This window comes from Eleutherodactylus coqui, chromosome 6, assembly GCF_035609145.1.
Source record: "Eleutherodactylus coqui strain aEleCoq1 chromosome 6, aEleCoq1.hap1, whole genome shotgun sequence".
Lineage (NCBI taxonomy): Eukaryota > Metazoa > Chordata > Amphibia > Anura > Eleutherodactylidae > Eleutherodactylus > Eleutherodactylus coqui.
The window spans coordinates 24,681,756-24,705,105 of NC_089842.1; the positions used below are offsets into that span (position 1 = coordinate 24,681,756).

The window sequence follows — 23,350 nt, forward strand, 5'->3', positions numbered from 1 at the left end:
TTTGTAATGTACATTGTGCATTAATTATGAGCCATACAGAAGTTATAAAAAGTTTTTCACTTACCTGTTCCGTTGCTAGCGTCCTCGTTTCCATGGAGCTGTCTAATTTTCGGCGTCTAATGGCCAAATTAGATGCGCTTGCGCAGTCCGGGTCTTCTTCTTTTCTCAATGGGGCTCCGTGTAGCTCCGTGTAGCTCCGCCCCGTCACGTGCTGATTCCAGCCAATCAGGAGGCTGGAATCGGCAATGGACCGCACAGAAGCCCTGCGGTCCACCGAGGGAGAAGATCCCGGCGGCCATCTTCAGCAGGTAAGTAAGAAGTCACCGGAGCGCGGGGATTCAGGTAAGCGCTGTGCGGTGTTCTTTTTTAACCCCTGCATCGGGGTTGTCTCGCGCCGAACGGGGAAGGGGGGGGGTTGAAAAAAAAACAAAAACGTTTCGGCGCGGGACAACCCCTTTAAGACCTTGTATGGGGTTCGTAATCATAAATAGCACATCGTCTGCAAAAGCTGCTGATTGGATGCTTTTACTGCCAATTTCTAGTCCCTTGATCTCTGGGTTTTGTCTTACCGCTTGGAGGAGGATTTCTAAAGTGAGGATGAATAGTGTGGGGGATAGTGGACATTCCTGGCGTGTGCCGTTTGTAATGCTAAATGGTTTTGATAGGGTATCATTTATTTTCAATCTTGCGTGTGGTTTTGCATAAAGGGAAAAGATGGCTTCAATGAGTTGAGTGGGGAAGTTAAATTTGTGGAGGACTGCCCTCATGAAGGACCAATCTACGCGGTCAAACGCTTTTTCAGCATCTATCCCTAAGAATATTAGTGGGATATTATTTTTCTTGGCATATTGTATGGAATGGAGGGGTATAGAGGCATTGTCTTTGCCCTCCCTGCCCTTCACAAAGCCTGTCTGTTCGTCCGATATTAGTTTGGGGATGATTCTACTTAATCGGTTGGCTATTAATTTGTCCCATATTTTTATATCCACGTTCAATAAAGAGATTGGTCTGTAATTGATACATTGGGTTGGGTTTTTCCCTTCTTTATGTATTAGGGTAATGTATGCTTCTTGTGCTTGTTTTGTAAAAGGGGCCCCTGTCATGATCGCATTTAATGTCGTTCTAAGGTGAGGTTCTAGTGTATGTTGTAGTGTCTTATAATAACCTATTGTAAGACCGTCAGGGCCATGGCTTTTACCATTTGGGAGGCTCTTTATAATCTCTGTTAGTTCTTCCTGACTCACTGGGGTCAACAGGTTTGTGGCTTCTTCTGAGCTAATTTTGGGTAGTGTGAGGTTTTTAAGGAATTTCTCCATATTTTTGTGTTTTTCTTCTCGATTGTTTTGTGACAGTTCCCCTTCTAAATTATACAGTTTCGTATAATAGGTGTGGAATTCTGTTGCTATTTCTTGGGTGGAGGTGGTTTTTGACCCTGTGACCTTCTTGATTTCTTTAATATGTGTCTTTTCTCTCGCTTTTTTTATGAGAGCGGACATCAGTTTCCCTCCCTTATCTCCATGGGCATAAATCTTTTGTTTGTGGTATATAGCGGATTTGGTGTATTTTTTATCTAGTAGTGACTTCAATTGGTCTCTTAGGGAGTTAAGTTCGGGTTGTGCTTTTTCTACTGCCGAGAGTTTCCTTTTTTGTTCTAGGCTGGCTATCTTTGTAAGCAAGTCGTCTATTTTCTTTTGTTTCTGTTTCTTAAGTTTGGAGCCTAAAGAAATGAAGAGGCCCCTCACAAAGGCTTTATGCGTTTCCCACACCATTGGAGCGTTTGTATAGTCTTTTGTGTTAATTTCGAAGAATTCAGTTAGGTCTCTGATTAGCTCCTGTTTATGTTCTTCCTCTCTTAAGACTGATTCATTTAGGCGCCATCTCCTTTCTCCTAGGTTGTTAGATAGTATATTTATACTGGTGTGCATTGAAGCATGGTCCGAGATTGTGATGCTGTCGATTTTGGCCCCATGGATTGTTTTCACTAGTTTATTTGATATAAAGATGTAGTCAAGTCTCTGGTGGGAGGAATGAACATGTGAGAAAAAAGTGTAGTCTTTTTCTACTGGATGACTATATCTCCACGAGTCTATCAAGTTTAATTCTTGTAGCGCTGAGTGGACTCTTTTAAGGGCTCTCTGCAGACCTGGGACCTCCCTCTTGAGGAATCTAATAATGGATTGAGTGTTATATTTAGGTGTCCACCTAGGATTATATGACCTACAGCAAAGGATTTTAGTATAAGTAATGTGTCTGTTATCCATTTGGTTTGGTTCGTATTTGGTACGTAAATGTTAGCTAGGGTGTAGTTTGAACCATTTATTGTGCCCTTTACAAATATGAAATGTCCCTCTGCATCCGTAAGTTGTTTTCCATTTTGAAAGGGGAGATCTCTGTGGAGGGCAATTGATATACGCCCTTGGAAGCCGAGGACGGGTTACAGCTGTGGAACCATTGTGTGAAGTATTTTTTCGGGAGGGTTGGAATTTTGTTACTCTTAAAGTGGGTTTCTTGTAGAAATGCGATTTTTGTTTTACTCTCTCTAAGTAACCATAACATATGGTGTCGTTTGTTTGGAGAATTAAGTCCTTTGGCATTGAAAGTCATGATATTTATTTTTCCTCTGTGAGAGGATATAGTTTGTTTTTGTTGTATGAGGTTGTTGTTTCTTGAGCCTTGTTCGCTGTTGACTCTGGGTGGGTGTTTCGCAGGCATATTTTGGGTTTTGTCAGTTTCCGTGTTAGCAGGTTTGGAATATTGCATGGGGAATGTGGGCTGAGCGGGGAGTAGGCTGGGGTTGAGTTTAGGTTGGGTTAAGGGTGTGAACTGTGTTTAACGTTAACGTCTTGACCAGGTGTTTGATGTCTGGCCAACTGTATGTGAAAGAATAAAAACATGTTGTCGTGTGGATAAGAAGCATCCCGACGCCCCAAAGTTGGGACACTATTGTCAGTATCTTTCACATCCAAGGACAATCCCTGGGTGAGGGGTATCCAGTGTGTCTGTGTATGGTTGTTTCACTCACGTGTGTAGCACCCATAGGTGACCCGGGGTAGCTTGTTGATTTCTACCCCATTTGCATCGTTTGGGGTCTCTTGCTTTCTCGCTGGGAGGATGTATCATCTCGTTGTGGGAGCTAAGGCTCCCCGATCTGTGTACAGGTGGAGAGAGGAGATAAAGAGGGAAAGGAAAGGAGAGGGGGGAGAGAAAGAGGCACAAACATTTAAACAAAATAACCAGTGCAAATCCTCTCCTTATTCCCAGGTTAACCTCTGGCGACCTGAAGTACTATTATAGCTAATAGGTTTAAATTCCGCTATGAACTATTCCAGTCTGGTTAAAATATAGTCCTTTGGGCGGAGGAGCCCAGAGGGTCGACCCCGGTACGACCCCAAAGGCTCCCCACCACCCCAGGTGCTTCCTCTTCTATGCAGTCATAAGTTCGATGTACAAATTCTAGCTAGCCAGACATAGGAATAGACGGAGTCTTTCTATTTTAGGGTTGACACTTCTGGTCGTCGTCTTTTACGAATCTGCTATAGTTTAAGTCCGAGGTTTAAGTAGACTTGCAATCTTGCCTCTCTCCAGTTGTTCAGAGATACAGTTCCCAGGTAGGTTAAACACACTGCGAGTTGGGTCTCTTGCCAAAACTTAAGACAATGGTTTTGTACCATATTTTTTGCTTTTGGGTGATTTAGCTTTCATGAATTTTCTCCACGGCTCACTCTCAGGAAGTGGAGGGATGGTTAAGTCGTATTGTGTTGGCAGCCAGGAAGGTATTTCGATTGGATCAATCTTTAGATGATGCCAGACCGCTTCAAGATCTTCCGGAGCTCTGACTGACAATCTGCGTCCTGAGTCATTAATAGCAAGGCCGAACGGAAACATCCAAGAGTACTGGATTCCTTTAGATTTGAGGACTTCCAGTAGGGGACGTAGTTGTCGTCTTTTCGCTAAAGTTGAGGGTGCAATGTCCTGAAAGAGGTGGATTGGTGAATCGCTGTATTTTAGCGGGTGATGTGTTCTTGGCCCATTCAATATAGCGCTTGTATCTGTGAAGGAGACTAAGCCGCAAATAACATCTCTTGGTGGGTCTCCCTCTTTGGGTTTGGGTCTAATTGCTCTATGTATTCTTTCGATTTGAATTCGCGTGGCACTCTCTTTGCCTAATAGATCTGTAAAAATTTCTCCGGCCACTTTGCGAAGGGACTCTGTTGCCCAGGTTTCTGGGAGGCTTTTTATCCGGACATTACAGCGTCTGCTGCGGTTTTCTTGGTCTTCGATTAGGGTGAGGGCTCGGTCTAGATACGAGCAGTGCGCTTCTACTACTTGAGAGGTAGCTTTTGCGTGTTTGATGATGGTGGAACATGTTCCCTCTAGGTCCTCTACTCTATGTCCGATTTGTTGCAGCTCGGATTTAATGTCTGCTAGTTCAGACATTATTGGTTGAGTAACTTTGAGAAGTGCTTTTTGTAGGAAGGATTTTGAGATTTGGGTGCCGAGGTTGCATTCTTCCTCTTCCATTTCACTCTCATTCTCTGAGTCCTGAGGTGCAAAGTCTGATTCGTTTTGTAGAGGTAGTGCTTTTGCTGTGGGGCTTTGTGCGCATTTCTTTTTTAGGAATTTTTGCATGTCCGCTTGATTTTTTTGTCGTCTTGGTGTTTCCGGTGGGTCGCAGCAGCGTTCCCTGCTGCCTTTAACCATTTTATTTTTTAACTAAGTGCACGCGGAACGTCTTCAGTTAATGAGTGAGTCTTGAGGTACAGAGATTTTTAAATATGACACACTTCACGGGGTGGGACGCCTCTCTCTCCACACTATTTAGTGGTTAATCAGTCATCTTTTCAGATATCGTCTGCCGGTGATCAAGTATTATTATGGTGTACCTAGCGGGACTATAGGTTTGTAGTCGTGACCGACCTGTACCGCTGGTTCTGAGAGAATTATATTGTTGATAGAGCTGAAGAAATCAGTTCCAGAAAAATTAGAGCAGGGCCCTGTATGCTACTTCTTATTCTCTTCAGTATAGGTAGCTGCCTGTGGTTTATTGTTGCAGCTTCAGAGGGCGGGGGTAGTGCTGGTATGTAGCCTAAATATCTGCGCACCTCTGGTTCTTGAAAAATTAGTTATTTTGCAGAGCTGGCTAAGCCAGCTCCAGGAAAAATTAGGGCAGTGTCCTTTAAATTATTTTTCTCTTCTGCAGAGTTGGTGGCCTGTTAGTTAATTGCTGCAGGCTCTTTAGCTCTCAGTTCTCACCCTCTGCTCACCGCTGCAGAGCTGTGGGGGAGGGAGGGGGGGAGCAAAATGGCGGGGAGTTCAGACGGGAAAATGTGGTATGAAAATGGCGGGGAGTTCAGGCGGGGAAATGTGGTTTGCTGAGTAGAGCAGAGCGGGGAGGTCCGTTATCAGTGCAGCTCCCGTGACTTTAAAATAGCTGTTTGTCTAAGGAGCTTCCCTGGGGCAGCAGGTACTTACTGCCCTTGAAGTGAAAGCTTCTTTCCTCTGGACCAGGTGCCGCCGTTCCCGCTCGCTGGTCTGTCGGTGCGGGATCTCTATGCACTGGCTCAGTGCCCGTCGGGCTCCCTCCTCCTCCTGCTTCTAACGGAGCTGTCAGGGCTTCCCAGCTGAAGGACCGCTGCGGACCTCTGCCTCTTCGCTCAAACCCTGCGCGCGCCAGCTCTCCCTCTCCTCCTGCTGATGATGCTGTGGCTCCGTGCAGGCACAGGTCTCCCGATCTCCCGCTCCACTGATTTTCTTGTGGGACCTCTCCGGGTGATCCCCACGCTGCAGAGAAATTGTTGGGGACAGTGTGAGGTGCAGCTGTTCGTTTTTGGTATCTTACTTATTGAGCCAAAATGTAACCACTGAAAGACTGAATTTTATTCACTGAACCACTACATAATCTCCAAGCTTCTACATAACCACTGAGTCACTATATCTTAACCACCCACTATAAAATCACTGAACTACTTTATCTTATCCATTTAGTACTACATAAGCAGAGTCACTATATATTATTCACTGAACCGTTACATAAAACCCTCAAGTATCTATATAATTGCAGCCAGAAGTGGGAGTGATTGAGTTGGCGATTGTTTTGCGGGTGACGATGCAAGCGGTAGTCTGAGGCACAGACTCTCATTCACGGTGGTTAAGGTCCCCGTTAATTTCCCCAAGACAGCAGCGATCGTCAGTTGATGTAAATAATGACCGCTACCCGTAGCCAAGTATGGATGATGTTATAGTTTGTCGTGACGCCAATCCATGGCAAGGCCTGAGTCTGCTACTATCAAAGTTTTTGTAAGGGAAAGGGGGGTGTTGATGGTTGTAGACCCGTGCCTGTGGAGGGCGCTGTAGTGCTCAGTGCAGGCGGTCTTGTGTGAGAAGGAAGCTCCAGCAGTCGGGCTAACAGCTAAAATGGTGTAACTGAGGTTTATTCTTAATTTCCATTTTCTTTATGCAGTTAACAGATAAAATCTTCTTTTTATATTTATTTTTGTATATATATATTCCTTTAGTTCCGTATTTCTTCTTTGTACTGCCTTTCTATATTTTTTCTCTTATTATCCTTGATGTTCTTAAACTACATCTTTTCCTTCTCACAGCACTATCTTCTTCTCTCTTTCCTCTCCTTCTCGTCTGACTAACTGATTTTTCCTAACTGACTTTTTAACAGTCAACCTGTCCAGAACTTTCCCTCTTTTTCACCCAATCACGGGCCTCCTCTCATAATCACTCCACTGTCTTTCAGGAAATTACCCAGGTGGCAACGGGAATAGTGGCATATTGTATCCAGGGCAGCAGACATGTACTGGTGATTGTGGTGAGTAGCCAACTGATGATCAGCCATGCGGTGATGATGCCTGTTCCTCCCTGGAGTATTTTATTCTGAAACAGGCACAAATATAACAAATACTCAGTGTGTGACCATGAGAATGTAAGATTCAGCAAATGCATTAAGATTAGGAATAAGCGAGTATACTCACTAAGGCACTACTCGCTCGAGTAATGTGCCTTAGCCGAGTATCTCCCGGCTCGTCCCTAAAGATTCGGGGGCTGGCGCGGGGCGGGGAGCTGCAGGGGAGAGCGGGCAGAAACGGAGGGGAAATCGCTTTCCCCTGCTCCCCGCCGCAACTCACCTGTCAGCTGCGGCGGCCCCCGAATCTTTCGGGACGAGCAGGGAGATACTCGGCTAAGACACATTACTCGAGCGAGTAGTGCCTAAGCGAATATACTCGCTCATCCCTAATTAAGATGCATGCACCTTTCTATAAGTTTGGCACACCTTACTCCAGCGCACTGTTGCTAAAGGCCGGTGTAAGATCCCCAGTATGTAGTGAATTCCCCGCATACATTTGCATAGTAGCTGTATGCACATCACAGCAGATTTAGAATGGAGACTATTTGCAAAGCTGCTTTTTTTAAAAAACAAAACTGGCCTTGGGGCGATCACAGAAATCCCAAAACAAGTATCTTTTCTGAAACCTGCAAAAATGAAAAGCAGAAATGCTGTGGGATTTCCCATGTCCATATTTTGTGCCATGGGCTGTCCGTGGATGTTCTTTCTGGTCAGATTCAGATCCAGGTTCCGAGTGCTGCAAGAAAACAGAGTTAACCACTGAGCCAGTATCTAATCATTAGACTACGGTATCTTACTTATTGAGCCAAACCATAACCACTGAAGATTGAATTTTATTCACTGAACAGTTACCTTCTATATAACCACTGAGTCACTATATCTTAACCACCCACTATAAAATCACTGAACTACTTTATCTTACTCATTTAGTACTACATAAGCAGAGTCACTATATATTATTCACTTAACCGTTACATAAACCCCTCAAGTATCTATATAATTGCAGCCAGAAGTGGGAGTGATTGAGTTGGCGATTGTTTTGCGAGGGACGATGCTTGCAGTAGTCTGAGGGACAGACTCTCATTCACGGTGGTTAAGGTCCCCGTTAATTTCCCCAAAACAGCAGCGACCGTCAGTTGATGTAAATAATGACCACTACCCGTAGCCAAGTATGGATGATGGTATAGTTTGTCTTGATGCCAATTCATGGCAAGGCCTGAGTCTGCTACGATCAAAGTTTTTGTAAGGGAAAGGGGGATGTTGAGGGTTGTAGACCCGCGCCCGTGGAGGGCGGTGTAGTGCGCAGTGCAGGCGGTCTTGTGTGAGAAGGAAGCTCCAGCAATCGGGTTAACAGCTAAAATGGTGTAACTGAGGTTTATTCTTGTTTTCTTTCGGACAATCCAATTCCAAATTTCTCTGTCTTTCTTTTCTTAACAAATCTGCATTTTCTATCTTTCTTTCTTTATATAATCTTTTTATATTTCTTTTTGTGTGTGTGTATATGTATATATATAAAACTGAATGTATGTCTGTGTGTCTGTTTGTCTGTGTGCCTGTCTGTTTGTCCTTTATGCGCTACTACACCATTCATCCGATCGCCATGAAACTTTCGGAAGTTCTTGAGTACACTCCTGGGAAGATTATAGGCATAGTACATCAATCCTATGATAAATGGCGTGCGTGTGAGCGTCGTCGACAGTTACGTCCCCCCCACGTAGATCGTTCGATTTCCATCATTGCCACTAATTCTCTCACTTCCCGATGTCGTAGAAACATGAAATTTGGCACGAGCATTGATTATGTCATAAATAAGAAAAGCTAATGGGTCCCAACTCGATTATTCAATTCTAAGCGCCAAAGAATTAGCGTCCAAATTTTACGTACCGAATCTAATTTTCTCACTTCCCAATGTCATAGAAACTTGAAATTTGGCACAAGCATTGATTATGTCATAAATAGGAAAAATAATGGGTCCCAACTCGATTATTCAATTCGAAGCGCAAAAAAAGTTAGCGTCCAAATTTTACGTACGGAATCTAATTCTCTCACTTCCCATTGTCATAGAAATTTGAAATTTGGCACGAGCATTGATTATGTCATAAATAGGAAAAGCTAATGGGTCCCAACTCGATTATTTAATTCTAAGAGCCAAAAAATTAGCGTCCAAATTTTACGTATGGAATCTAATTCTCTCACTTCCCAATGACATAGAAACTTGAAATTTGGCACGAGCATTGATTATGTCATAAATCGGAAAAGCTTATGGGACCCAACTCGATTGTTCACTTCTAAGCGCAAAAGATTTAGCGTGCAAATTTGACGTACAGAATCTAATTCTCTCACTTCCTGATGTCATATATATATATATATATATATATATATATATATATATATAAATGAATGTATGTCTGTCAGTCTGTCTGTCCTTAATGCATTGCTACACCATTCATCCATTTGCCATGAAACTTTGGGAAGTTGTTGAGTACACTCCTGGGAAGATTACTGGCATAGTACATCTATCCTACGATAGGTGGCGTGCATGCGAGCATCGTCGACAGTTATGCCCTCCAGACAAAGATTGTTTGATTTCCATCTCAAGCACGAAAGCAAAAGGCATTACGAGCAACAGGATGCGTGTTCAACTACAAAATGATGCATCCGCCAAACGTTTTACTTGACAATTGCTGGATATTGAAAATGCTGAGGTAAAATGAAAGCTGTGCTGAGATTGGTTGCTATATATTATACTGCTGAGGCAACATGAAAGCTGTGCTGCGATTGGTTGCTACTTCTTATACTCCTGAGGTTACATGAAAGCTGTGCTGTGATTGGTTGCTACTTCTTATACTACTGAGGTTACATGAAAGCTGTGGTGTGAGTGGTTGCAATTTTTTTATTTTGCTGACGCAGAATAAAAGTTGCGCTGTGATTGGTTGTTATTTCTCTTACTGCTGAGGTAACATGAAAGCTGCGCTGTGATTGGTTGCTATATATTATACTGCTGAGGCAACATGAAAGCTGTGCTGTGATTGGTTGCTACTTATACTACTGAGGTTACATGAAAGCTGTGCTGTGATTGGTTGCTACTTCTTATACTACTGAGGTTACATGAAAGCTGTGGTGTGATTGGTTGCAATTTTTTTATATTGCTTACGCAGAATAAACGTTGCGCTGTGATTGGTTGTTATTTGTCTTACTGCTGAGGTAACATGAAAGCTGTGCTGTGATTGGTTGTTATCTAGATATATAAAAACGAATGTATGTATGTCTGTCTGTCTTCTCAGCAATGCGCGACAGGTAAGCTAGTATACATATATATATATTCCTTTAGTTCTCTAATTCTTCTGTGTGCTGCCTTTCTATATCTTTTCTCTCATAATCCTTGATGTTCTTAAACTACATCTTTTCACTCTCACAGCACTATCTTCTTCACTCTTTCCTTTCCTTCTCCTTCGACTAACTGATTTTTCCTAACTGACTTTTCAATTGTCAACCTGTCAAGAACTTTCCCTCTTTTTAACCCAATCACGGGCCTTCTCTCATAATCACCCCACTGTCTTTCAGGGAATGGCGGTCAGGGCGACGCGGTAAATGAAGCACCTCCAACTGACCCGAACGCACCACCGACCGGGGGTGAGTAGCCAACTGATGATCAGCCATGTGGTGATGATGCCTGTTACTTCATGGAGTATTTTATTCTGAAACAGGAACAAATATAACAAATACTCAGTGTGTGACCATGAGAATGTAAGATTCAGCAAATGTATTAAGATGCATGCGCCTCTCTATAAGTTTGGCGCACCTTACTCCAGCGCACTGTTGCTAAAGGCCGGTGTAAGATCCCCAGTATGTAGGGAATTCCCCGCATACATTTGCATAGTAGCTGTATGCACATCACAGCAGATTTAGAATAGAGACTATTTGCAAAGTTGCTTTTTTAAAAAAAAAACAGAAAACAAAACTGGCCTTGGGGCGATCACAGAAATCCAAAAACAAGTATCTTTTCTGAAACCTGCAAAAATGAAAAGCAGAAATGCTGTGGGATTTCCCTTGTCCATATTTTGTGGCATTGACTGTCCGTGGATGTTGTTTCTGGTCAGATTCAGATCCATGTTCCGAGTGATGCAAGGAAACAGAGTTAACCACTGAGCCAGTATCAAATCATTGGACTACGGTATCTTACTTATTGAGCCAAAATGTAACCACTGAAAGACTGAATTTTATTCACTGAACCACTACATAATTTCCAAGCTTCTACATAACCACTGAGTCACTATATCTTAACCACCGACTATAAAATCACTGAACTACTTTATCTTATTCATTTAGTTCTACATAAGCAGAGAAAATATATATTATTCACTGAACCGTTACGTAAAACCCTCAAGTATCTATATAATTGCAGCCTGAAGTGGGAGTGATTGAGTTGGCGATTGTTTTGCGAGTGACGATGCATGCGGTAGTCTGAGGCACAGACTCTCATTCACGGTGGTTATGGTCCCCGTTAATTTCCCCAAAACAGCAGTGACCGTCAGTTAATGTAAATAATGACCACTACCCGTAGCCAATTATGGATGATGTTATAGTTTGTCTTGATGCCAATCCATGGCAAGGCCTGAGTCTGCTACGATCAAAGTTTTTGTAAGGGAAAGGGGGATGTTGAGGGTTGTAGACCCGCGCCCGTGGAGGGCGGTGTAGTGCTCAGTGCAGGCGGTCTTGTGTGAGAAGGAAGCTCCAGCAGTCGGGTTAACAGCTAAAATGGTGTAACTGAGGTTTATTCTTAATTTCCATTTTGATGATTGGAGCCCTTTTTGTTTTCTTTCAGACAATCCAATACCAAATTTCTCTGTCTTTCTTTTCTTAAGAAATCTGCATTTTCTATCTTTCTTTATTTATATAATCTTTTTATATTTCTTTTTGTGTGTGTGTATATCTATATATATAAAACTGAATGTATGTCTGTGTGTGTGTCTGTCTGTCTGTTTGTCCTTTATGCGCTACTACATCATTCATCCGATCGCCATGAAACTTTGGGAAGTTCTTGAGTACACTCCTGGGAAGATTATAGGCATAGTACATCAATCCTATGATAAATGGCGCACGTGCGAGCGTCGTCGACAGTTACGCCCCCCCCCACCCCACGTAGATCGTTCGATTTCCATCATTGCCACTTATTCTCTCACTTCCTGATGTCGTAGAAACATGAAATTTGGCACCAGTATTGATTATGTCATAAATAGGAAAAGCTAATGGGTCCCAACTCGATTATTTAATTCTAAGCGCCAAAGAATTAGCGCCCAAATTTTACGTACAGAATCTAATTCTCTCACTTCCCGATGTAATTTGGCACGGGCATTGATTATGTCATAAATAGGAAAAGCTAATGGGTCCCAACGCGATTATTAAATTCTAAGCGCAAAAGAATTAGTGTCCAAATTTTACGTACGGAATCTAATTCTCTCACTTCCCGATGTAATTTGGCACGGGCATTGATTATGTCATAAATAGGAAAAGCTAATGGGTCCCAACTCGATTATTAAATTCTAAGCGCAAAAGAATTAGTGTCCAAATTTTACGTACAGAATCTAATTCTCTCACGTTCCAATGTCATAGAAATTTGAAATTTGGCACGAGCATTGATTATGTCATAAATAGGAAAAGCTAATGGGTCCCAACTCGATTATTTAATTCTAAGGGCCAAAGAATTAGCGTCCAAATTTTACGTACGGAATCTAATTCTCTCACTTCCCGATGTAATTTGGCACGGGCATTGATTATGTCATAAGTAGGAAAAGCTAATGGGTCCCAACTCGATTATTAAATTCTAAGCGCAAAAGAATTAGTGTCCAAATTTTACGTACGGAATCTAATTCTCTCACTTCCCAATGTCATAGAAACTTGAAATTTGGCACGAGCATTGATTATGTCATAAATCGGAAAAGCTTATGGGACCCAACTCGATTGTTCAATTCTAAGCGCAAAAGAATTAGTGTCCAAATTTTACGTACGGAATCTAATTTTCTCACTTCCTGATGTCATCTTTATATATATATATATAAAAATGAATGTATGTATGTCTATGACCTTCCCTCACCATTTCCCCACCTACCATTCACCGCACAAACCACCGACACCATCTGTTGGATAAAATTTGGCCACAGCAGCCATTTTATTGTCACAAACAACATTAATACATTTAAAACTTATTTCACCCCAACCTCAATAATAACAATATCCCTCAAATGTAAACCTGGAAGAGGACCTTGGAGCCCACCCCCTGTCTCTACCACATCCTGCCGCCTCACACCACCAAGGAGATAGCTGTCCCGGTAACCCGCCGCAACTTGGCTGACTCAGGCGACACTATCCCCAAAACCTTTTCTAAACTTTTTCCTCCCGCTGCAGGTCGGCAGACTCGGGAGACCAACGACACTCTCCATTAACCTCCGGCCGCCGTCTCTTACCGACCCCGAGGCCGGCTAGCCACCCCTGGCTAGCCTCTCCTACCGACTATCAGGGCTCCGCCCTGTAACCCAGGAGGCGACAGGCCACAAATTACAACAAAGGAGGGGAAAAAGGGGCTATGTAGCCCCTGCCATTCCCCCACTACCTTCTATACAGGCTCCAAGAGTCCCTCTCCCTACCCCGCCACCGCAAGCGAGGCTCGACCCCCTTGAGCCTGCGCCGCCCTCCACACCACCAGCGCGCGCTCAATGCCCTCCTGCAAACCCTCCATCCATAAGTCCATCCCGATGTCATTCAAATGGATGCCATCTGACCTCCAATAATTGCCAGTACCTTTCTCCAGGTCTATGTGCCGCACTGCTATCCCCCCTTTTCCCCCCACAAATCGCGAGACTTCTTTATTTAGCTTCACCCTCGCTCTGTTTAGGCCCTTTTCTGAGAGCGCTCCCCTCCAAACTTTTCTTGGCACAATTTCGGACCAAACCACCACTACTCCCGGGTATGACGCTTGTAACCTAAGGAAGTCATACCGAATGTCCCTTGATAGGTTCCTAAATCTCCTCTTTCCCAAGTCATTCCCCCCCGCATGTATAACTAATACATCCGGTGCCCTGTCCCATCTCACCCTCCTTTCCACCCCCTCTAAAACAGTGCCCCAAGACATGCCTCTAATCCCCAGCCACCTAATTAATGCTTCACTCTTAGGGAACCTTAATTGTCTGCCGTTGGGCCGCACTCCCGCTCTCTCCGCCCCCCAGAAGACATATGAATGGCCCAAGATCCACACTAAGGCTGGATGACCATCAGCAAAACAAAGAAACAACGGCACAATTTGTTAACAAACGCCCCTATATGCCCCCCCCCCCCTCACCCCCAGCCTTAATGCAGGTGAGGGCGTACATTAGATTCAAAACGTCCTGACTCCCAACGACCTATTCTCTTTATCGCTTCCACCCCCATGCCTCTCACTGGCGCCTCCGTCGCTGCTCCCACCCTAAACGAGTGTGACCCAAACTGCTCCTTGTCAAACCCCGCTACCTCCAATGCCTGTTTAAATATTGCTATGAATTGAAAACGGGATAAGAATTGGCGATTCTCATGGCGCAACAAGGGGCCTGAGCGAGATTCTAACCCTCCACTATACTGTTCCCATGTCCTCCTAGGGCACATAAAGGCCCCTGGCACCTCGCCTAACTGGATTACCTGTCCCCGACCCTGCTGGTCCGTCTTAGACCGACGAATCCGCAACTCCAACCTCCCTTCTACTAACCTTACGTCCTCTGCCTGCAATCCGCCCCCGGAAGTCTTGCTGGGAGACACCAACTCATTTATCCTGAATGCTCCGAAAAATGCCAGTGAAAAAGCCACCCTGAACAACCGCCTCTCAGACTCGCTCCCGCACACAATGTCCAATGCTCTACCCAATTTCTCCAAGACGTCAAAGGAAACCGTCCGCCTAGTGTCTAAACTCCCCCTACCTTTCCTTAAACCCTTCATCGCCTGTTTCACCAAAAAATTCTTTGTCGCATCCCCCACCCCCCTTAACTTAAAACCAAATGCTATCCCCGCTATAAATTGATTTACTTGTGCCACTGACCTACCCAATTCAGCGCTTCTCCCCAACCAGCTCAACAGTAGGCCTACTCTATCATCCTCTGAATGTGCGTCCCCCCTTTCCTCAACCATTCTTCCCACTCGTGCCACGCTGCGCCATACGCTGCCCTAGTTCGCCGAGCCAGTGGCCGCTCTATCAGGCCCCCCACTGCTCGCTTACCACGCTCCAGATTTGATCCGGACATTTCCTCCCCACCAGCTCTGCACCCGGCGCCAGTGTCCGGAACCGCTCCCACCGAAATCGAGAGAGAGCATCCGCAATTGAATTTTCGACACCTGGAACGTGAGCCGCCACCACCCACATGTTTAGTGACAACGCTTCGAGCACTAACTGACGCAGCAAGTTTACCACAGGGGGGGATGACGCCGAAAGGCTGTTAATTACTTGCACCACCCCCATATTATCGCAGTGGAATTTTACTTTTCTATCACGGAAATGGTCACCCCACAGCATGATGGCCACCACTATTGGGAAGAACTCCAATAGCACTAAATTCCGTACCAAGCCGTCTTGCTTCCATCGCTCTGGCCATTCCCCCGCGCACCATCTACCTTGGAAATAGGCCCCGAACCCTGCACTGCCGGCCGCATCAGTATATAACTCCCAGACCACATTATTGCTGACCTCACCCATGATTTCCGACCTGACATTATATTTTTTAAGGAAGGTGGACCACACTGCAAGGTCTGCTTTGTGACTGGCCACCAAACGGATAAAATGATGGGGTGCACGAATGCCCGCCGTTGCTGATGCCAGCCGTCTACAAAACACCCGGCCCATGGGCATGATCCTGCAGGCAAAGTTCAGCTTGCCTAACAGTGACTGCAGCCCTCTTAGCGTGATTTGTTTCCCTCCTTGCGCCACGCGTACTTCCTCCCGTAAGTCACACAATTTATCTTCTGGTAAACGACACACCATTGCCACTGAATCAATGGTGATGCCCAGAAAACTTAAACAAGTAGTGGGCCCCTCCGTCTTGTCGGGTGCTAACTGCACCCCGAACCGCCTCGCCACCCACTGTAAGGTGCCCAGCAAGCTCGCACAAACTGGCGATCCCCCGGGCCCCACACACAAAAAATCATCCAGGTAATGAATGATCGACTGCACAGCCGCCGTATCCTTCACCACCCATTCTAAAAATGAACTGAATGCTTCGAAGTATGCACATGAGATGGAACATCCCATGGGTAAACAACAATCCGCAAAATAATTCCCTTCCCAAAAACACCCCGACAACCTCACACTTTCTTGTGTTACCGGGAGCAGGCGAAAGGCTGACTCAATGTCAGCCTTCGCCATCAATGCTCCCTTTCCGTATTTTCTAATCCACTGAAGCGCCGCATCGAACGACGTATACACCACCGAACATAGCTCAGGGTCTATTCCGTCATTCACCGATGCGCCCTTTGGATAAGATAAGTGGTGAATTAGCCGAAATTTATTCGGCTCCTTCTTTGGAACCACCCCCAAAGGCGACACCACGAAATCTTTAAACGGCCCCGCCATGCGCCCCAAACTCACTTCCTTTTTTAACTTTTCCGTCACCATTCCCGGATAATCTAATGCCGATCGTAAGTTTTTTAACGAAAAGGGGACCCCATGTAACGGGGGCGGGATGTGAAAACCATCCCTAAAACCCTTAAACAGCAACTCCGCCTTCTCTCTATCAGGGTATCTACTTAGATGAGGTACCATCTTTTCCAGAATCACCGGGGTCATCCCTTTTTGTAAAACCGCCGGGACCCTTTCCCTTTCCTTTCTTAAAACATTTAGCTGCCCCGTGGGACCCTGTGCTACAATGGGAGCAGGCATGGCGAAACTTGCACGTTGCACCGAACTTGCACTGCCCCTCATTGTACTGCCAACAGTACCCGGGCCTACTTCCCCCCGCTGAGCTCCCCTGCCCCCCTGCCGAACTAGAGGCCAGGCCGAATGACCCGGCACTGCCCTGAAAGGGCTGTCCAAATCGCGCGGGGGCCATTACTCTCAACCATAAACCTATGTCTTTATGCTCCCATCTGATAGATGGGCGCACCGCTTTACGCTGCCTGAACTGCTCATCATAGCGCAGCCAGGTCTGTCCCCTGTATACCCTATATGCCTCACCTATTGAGTCCATATAGCAAAAAAGGCCGGAGCAATTGTCCAGCGCTTTTTCGCCTATCACACTCGCTAAAATGGCAAACGCCTGCAGCCAATTTGCGAAAGTCTGGGGAATCAGGCGCCATCTCCTCTTCTCCTCCTCTTCTTTTTTAAACTCCGTTCTTTTCCCCTTGTCCAAATTAAATTTTTCCAAGGGGAGGAGGAAGAATATCTCGACATATTCATCCTTCCAAATCTTTTCCCTCACCTCTTTTTTGAGATGGGCCCCCAGCGGTCCCTTAAAGCAGACGTATACTTCGCCTTTCGCTTTGTCATCTAACCGTATACCCTCCCCGTCCTTTTCTGTCTGTACCGCCACCGTGACCCCCGCTGCTGCCCCTACCTCCGTAGTACCCGCTATAGCCCCCATTTGGAGGCTTTCCCCGGTGACTTGTGATGCCACTACGGGCCCCCGTTCTGCCAACGGGGGAGGGGGGGGGGGGGTTTGCATGGTTCCCATCGCCTGTCCTACCCCAGTCCCCCCAGCAAGCGGTCCTACCTGTCCGATCTCAATGCTGGATGACGCACTGCACGGCGAGCTCCATGCTGTGACAGGCGACGGGTTATAGCCTCCCCCCTGCCTTCTCAGGAAATCTAACATAAACCCCAGCAATGCACCTGCCTCGCCGCCTACGCCTGGTGTGGTTCCTGTCGAAGCGCTACCCCCCGCCACTTGCGCAATGCTATTCCCCACATGCTCTGCGCGGCTAACATTGCTGGACATACTGTACATGGAGCTTAACTCACCTGGCTGCGCAGGGGCTGTGAACCCACCAGCCGCCAAACATCCAGATTGATTTTCTTCCTGCCCTCCGCCGTGCTGCGACCGCTCTGCCGGACCCGCAACCGCCTCCGTTCTTCTTGGCCCCGCTTGACCGTGGGTCACCTCTGTCGTTGTCCACCGCCTTCCTGATGCGTTCGCCGTCTGACCCAGAGATGTTGCGGGCCGCTCCACTCCTGACCCGCTGCAGGGCTGTTCTCGTCCTGCAGAGCCGCCCCCTCCTCTCTCTCCGCTCTTTGCATTCAGATTAGCGTTCGGCCCCGCCCCCCTCTCAGCACGGGGGCCTCGTGCTGTACGCCGCACTCCTCCGTTTTGCGGGAGTTCTCCCCGCCTTGCTCCCCCTGCCTGTTGGTGTTGCCGGGGGGAGCCTACTACGCGGGGGGGCCGGGGAGAGACTCCGCATCCTCTGCCTGCGTGAGGGACCGTGCTCGGGTCTCAACCTTTCTGGCGCACGGGCCCTCCGCAGCCTAAACTCTTTTGTGGGCCCCGCTGGTGCTGCCGCCGCCGGCCCCGCACCCCTAGTTGACCTCCTTCCTTCCACCCGATGCGCTCCCGTCACCTCCGAGTTTCCTGCCGCCACCTCTTGTGTTGCTGCCGACGCCACATTGGTAGCATTAGATGATGGACCTGCCGCTGCGCCGAGTGCTTCATCCGAGAGCTCTAAGAGCCACTCAAGACCCCTTTCTTCCGCCGCTGCCCGGATTCTGGAAAGGACCGCCTCCATCTCTTCAGGTACTACGATCTTCGGGCGCTTCCTTGCTGCGTTCGTTGCTGGCTCTCCTCCTCTTCCTGCTTCACCACTCAGGACGAAGTCTTCCTGCTTTGCCGCTGTGCAGGGCCCCACGTGTCTTCCGGCGCTTCCTCTCAGCGCTCGTCACCCGCCGCCTTCAATCGCCGATCCCGCTTCTTTTTTCAGCGCTCACCCTTCTTCAGCGCTCGATAACCCGCTCCTCTTCTCGCGCCCGCCTCTCCTGCCTTAGCGCTCGCCGACACTGCTTCAGCGCCCGCCGTTCCTGCTTCAGCCCAGCCGCTCCTGCTTCAACACTCGCCGATCCTCTTCAGCGCTCGCCGCTCCACCTTCCGCGCTCGCCGATACTTGTTCTCCGCTCGCCGCTCTCCGAACTCCGCTACTCTTCTCCTCGTTCTTCTTCCTGCAGTCTTCACTCTTTTGCCTGTTTCCCCTCTTTTTCTTTTTGCCGCTCTGGGCCTCTCCCGTGCTTGCTGCTTCTTATATAGTGCCTCCCGGTTGAGGCCCCGCCCCCTCTCAGACCCACTGCGCCCGATGACGCCCCTCCTCCCCGTTAACCCTTTCATGCCGCCTACCGCCCTGCGGGCTTCCGGCTCCGGCGGTTCTTGACAATTGCTGGAGGTAAAATGAAAGCTGTGCTGAGATTGGTTGCTATATATTATACTGCTGAGACAACATGAAAGCTGTGCTGTGATTGGTTGCTACTTCTTATACTACTGAGGTTACATGAAAGCTGTGCTGTGATTGGTTGCTACTTCTTATACTACTGAGGTTACATGAAAGCTGTGGTGTGATTGGTTGCAATTTTTTTATATTGCTGACGCAGAATAAAAGTTGCGCTGTGATTGGTTGTTATTTCTCTTACTGCTGAGGTAACATGAAAGCTGCGCTGTGATTGGTTGTTAAATAATATACTGCTGAGGTAACATGAAAGCTGCGCTGCGATTGGTTGTTATTTCTCTTACTGCTGAGGTAACATGAAAGCTGCGCTGTGATTGGTTGTTAAATAATATACTGCTGAGGTAACATGAAAGCTGCGCTGCGATTGGTTGACATATATTATACCACTGAGGTAACATGAAAGCTGTGCCGTGATTGATTGTTATCTAGATATATAAAAACGAATGTATGTATGTCTGTCTGTCTTCGCAGCAATGCACAACAGGTAAGCTAGTATATATATATATATTCCTTTAGTTCTCTAATTCTTCTGTGTGCTGCCTTTCTGTATCTTTACTCTCATAATCCTTGATGTTCTTAAACTACATCTTTTCGCTCTCACAGCACTATCTTCTTCTCTCTTTCCTCTCCTTCTCCTCCGACTAACTGATTTTTCCTAACTGACTTTTCAATTGTCAACTTGTCAAGAACTTTCCCTCTTTTTAACCCAATCACGGGCCTTCTCTCATAATCACCCCACTGTCTTTCAGAGAATGGCGGTCAGGGCGAGGGGGGAAATGAAGCGACTCCAACTGACCCGAACGCACCACCGACCGGGGGTGAGTAGCCAACTGATGATCAGCCATGCGGTGATGATGCCTGTTACTTCCTGGAGTATTTTATTCTGAAACAGGAACAAATATAACAAATACTCAGTGTGTGACCATGAGAATGTAAGATTCAGCAAATGTATTAAGATGCATGCGCCTCTCTATAAATTTGGCGCACCTTACTCCAGCGCACTGTTGCTAAAGGCCGGTGTAAGATCCCCAGTATGTAGTGAATTCCCCGCATACATTTGCATAGTAGCTGTATGCACATCACAGCAGATTAAGAATGGAGACTATTTGCAAAGTTGCTTTTTTAAAAAAAACAGAAAACAAAACTGGCCTTGGGGCGATCACAGAAATCCAAAAACAAGTGTCTTTTGTGAAACCTGCAAAAATGAAAAGCAGAAATGCTGTGGGATTTCCCATGTCCATATTTTGTGCCATGGGCTGTCCTTGGATGTTGTTTCTGGTCAGCTTCAGATCCATGTTCCGAGTGATGCAAGGAAACAGAGTTAACCACTGAGCCAGTATCAAATCATTGGACTACGGTATCTTACTTATTGAGCCAAAATGTAACCACTGAAAGACTGAATTTTATTCACTGAACCACTACATAATCTCCAAGCTTCTATATAACCACTGAGTCACTATATCTTAACCACCCACCATAAAATCACTGAACTACTTTATCTTATTCATTTAGTACTACATAAGCAGAGTCAATATATATTATTCACTGAACCGTTACATAAAACCCTCAAGTATCTATATAATTGCCGCCAGAAGTGGGAGTGATTGAGTTGGCGATTGTTTTGCGAGTGACAATGCATGCGGTAGTCTGAGGGACAGACTCCCATTCACGGTGGTTAAGGTCCCCGTTAATTTCGCCAAAACAGCAGCGACCGTCAGTTGATGTAAATAATGACCGCTACCCGTAGCCAAGTATGGATGATGTTATAGTTTGTCTTGATGCCAATCCATGGCAAGGCCTGAGTCTGCTACGATCAAAGTTTTCGTAAGGGAAAGGGGGATGTTGAGGGTTGTAGACCCGCGCCCGTGGAGGGCGGTGTAGTGCTCAGTGCAGGCGGTCTTGTGTGTGAAGGAAGCTCCAGCAGTCGGGTTAACAGCTAAAATGGTGTAACTGAGGTTTATTCTTAATTTCCATTTTGATGATTGGAGCCCTTTTTGTTTTCTTTCGGACAATACAATACCAAATTTCTCTATCTTTCTTTTCTTAACAAATCTGCATTTTCTATCTTTCTTTATTTATATAATCTTTTTATATTTTTCTTTTTGTGTGTGTGTATATCTATATATATAAAACTGAATGTATGTCTGTGTGTGTGTCTGTCTGTCTGTTTGTCCTTTATGCGCTACTACATCATTCATCCGATCGCCATGAAACTTTGGGAAGTTCTTGAGTACACTCCTGGGAAGATTATAGGCATAGTACATCGATCCTATGATAAATGGCGCGCGTGCGAGCGTCGTCGACAGTTACGCCCCCCCACGTAGATCGTTCGATTTCCATCATTGCCACTAATTCTCTCACTTCCCGATGTCGTAGAAACATGAAATTTGGCACGAGCATTGATTATGTCATAAATAAGAAAAGCTAATGGGTCCCAACTCGATTATTTAATTCTAAGTGCCAAAGAATTAGCGTCCAAATTTTACGTACGGAATCTAATTCTCTCACTTCCCGATGTAATTTGGCACGGGCATTGATTATGTCATAAATAGGAAAAGCTAATGGGTCCCAACGCAATTATTAAATTCTAAGCGCAAAAAATTTAGCGTCCAAATTTTACGTACGGAATCTAATTCTCTCACTTCCTGATGTCATCTTTATATATATATATATATATATATATATAAAAATGAATGTATGTATGTCTGTCTGTCTGTCCTTTATGCATTGCTACACCATTCATCCATTTGCCATGAAACTTTGGGAAGTTGTTGAGTACACTCCTGGGAAGATTACTGGCATAGTACATCTATCCTACGATAGGTGGCGTGCGTGCGAGCATTGTCGACAGTTATGCCCTCCAGACAGAGATTGTTTGATTTCCATCTCAAGCACGAAAGCAAAAGGCATTACGAGCAAGCGTGTTCAACTACAAAATGATGCATCCGCCAAATGCTTCGCTTGACAATTGCTGGATATGGAGAATGTTGAGGTAAAATGAAAGCTGTGCTGAGATTGGTTGCTATATGTTATACTGCTGAGACAACATGAAAGCTGTGCTGTGATTGGTTGCTACTTCTTATACTACTGAGGTTACATGAAAGCTGTGCTGTGATTGGTTGCTACTTCTTATACTACTGAGGTTACATGAAAGCCGTGGTGTGATTGGTTGCAATTTTTTTATATTGCTGACGCAGAATAAAAGTTGCGCTGTGATTGGTTGTTATTTCTCTTACTGCTGAGGTAACATGAAAGCTGCGCTGTGATTAGTTGTTATATATTATACTGCTGAGGTAACATGAAAGCTGCGCTGCGATTGGTTGACATATATTATACCACTGAGGTAACATGAAAGCTGTGCCGTGATTGATTGTTATCTAGATATATAAAAACGAATGTATGTATGTCTGTCTGTCTTCTCAGCAATGCACAACTGGTAAGCTAGTATATATATATATATTCCTTTAGTTCTCTAATTCTTCTGTGTGCTGCCTTTCTGTATCTTTACTCTCATAATCCTTGATGTTCTTAAACTACATCTTTTCCTTCTCACAGCACTATCTTCTTCTCTCTTTCCTCTCCTTCTCCTCCGACTAACTGATTTTTCCTAACTGACTTTTCAATTGTCAACTTGTCAAGAACTTTCCCTCTTTTTAACCCTATCACGGGCCTTCTCTCATAATCACCCCACTGTCTTTCAGGGAATGGCGGTCAGGGCGAGGGGGGAAATGAAGCGACTCCAACTGACCCGAACGCACCACCGACCGGGGGTGAGTAGCCAACTGATGATCAGCCATGCGGTGATGATGCCTGTTACTTCCTGGAGTATTTTATTCTGAAACAGGAACAAATATAACAAATACTCAGTGTGTGACCATGAGAATGTAAGATTCAGCAAATGTATTAAGATGCATGCGCCTCTCTATAAGTTTGGCGCACCTTACTCCAGCGCACTGTTGCTAAAGGCCGGTGTAAGTTCCCCAGTATGTAGTGAATTCCCCGCATACATTTGCATAGTAGCTGTATGCACATCACAGCAGATTTAGAATAGAGACTATTTGC

General features: G+C 45.7%; 1 protein-coding gene across 1 annotated transcript in view; it reads left to right on the forward strand.

The window, feature by feature from the left end:
- The window catches only part of LOC136631961 (short-chain collagen C4-like), a 471,326-nt gene that overhangs the window by 438,542 nt on the left and 9,434 nt on the right, over nt 1-23,350 (forward strand). Inside the window, exons 5-8 of the mRNA XM_066606484.1 lie at nt 6,749-6,820; nt 10,421-10,489; nt 20,038-20,106; nt 22,990-23,058. Of these exons, the coding sequence (XP_066462581.1) occupies nt 6,749-6,820; nt 10,421-10,489; nt 20,038-20,106; nt 22,990-23,058 (279 nt within the window). The remainder of the gene's footprint in view (nt 1-6,748; nt 6,821-10,420; nt 10,490-20,037; nt 20,107-22,989; nt 23,059-23,350) is intronic.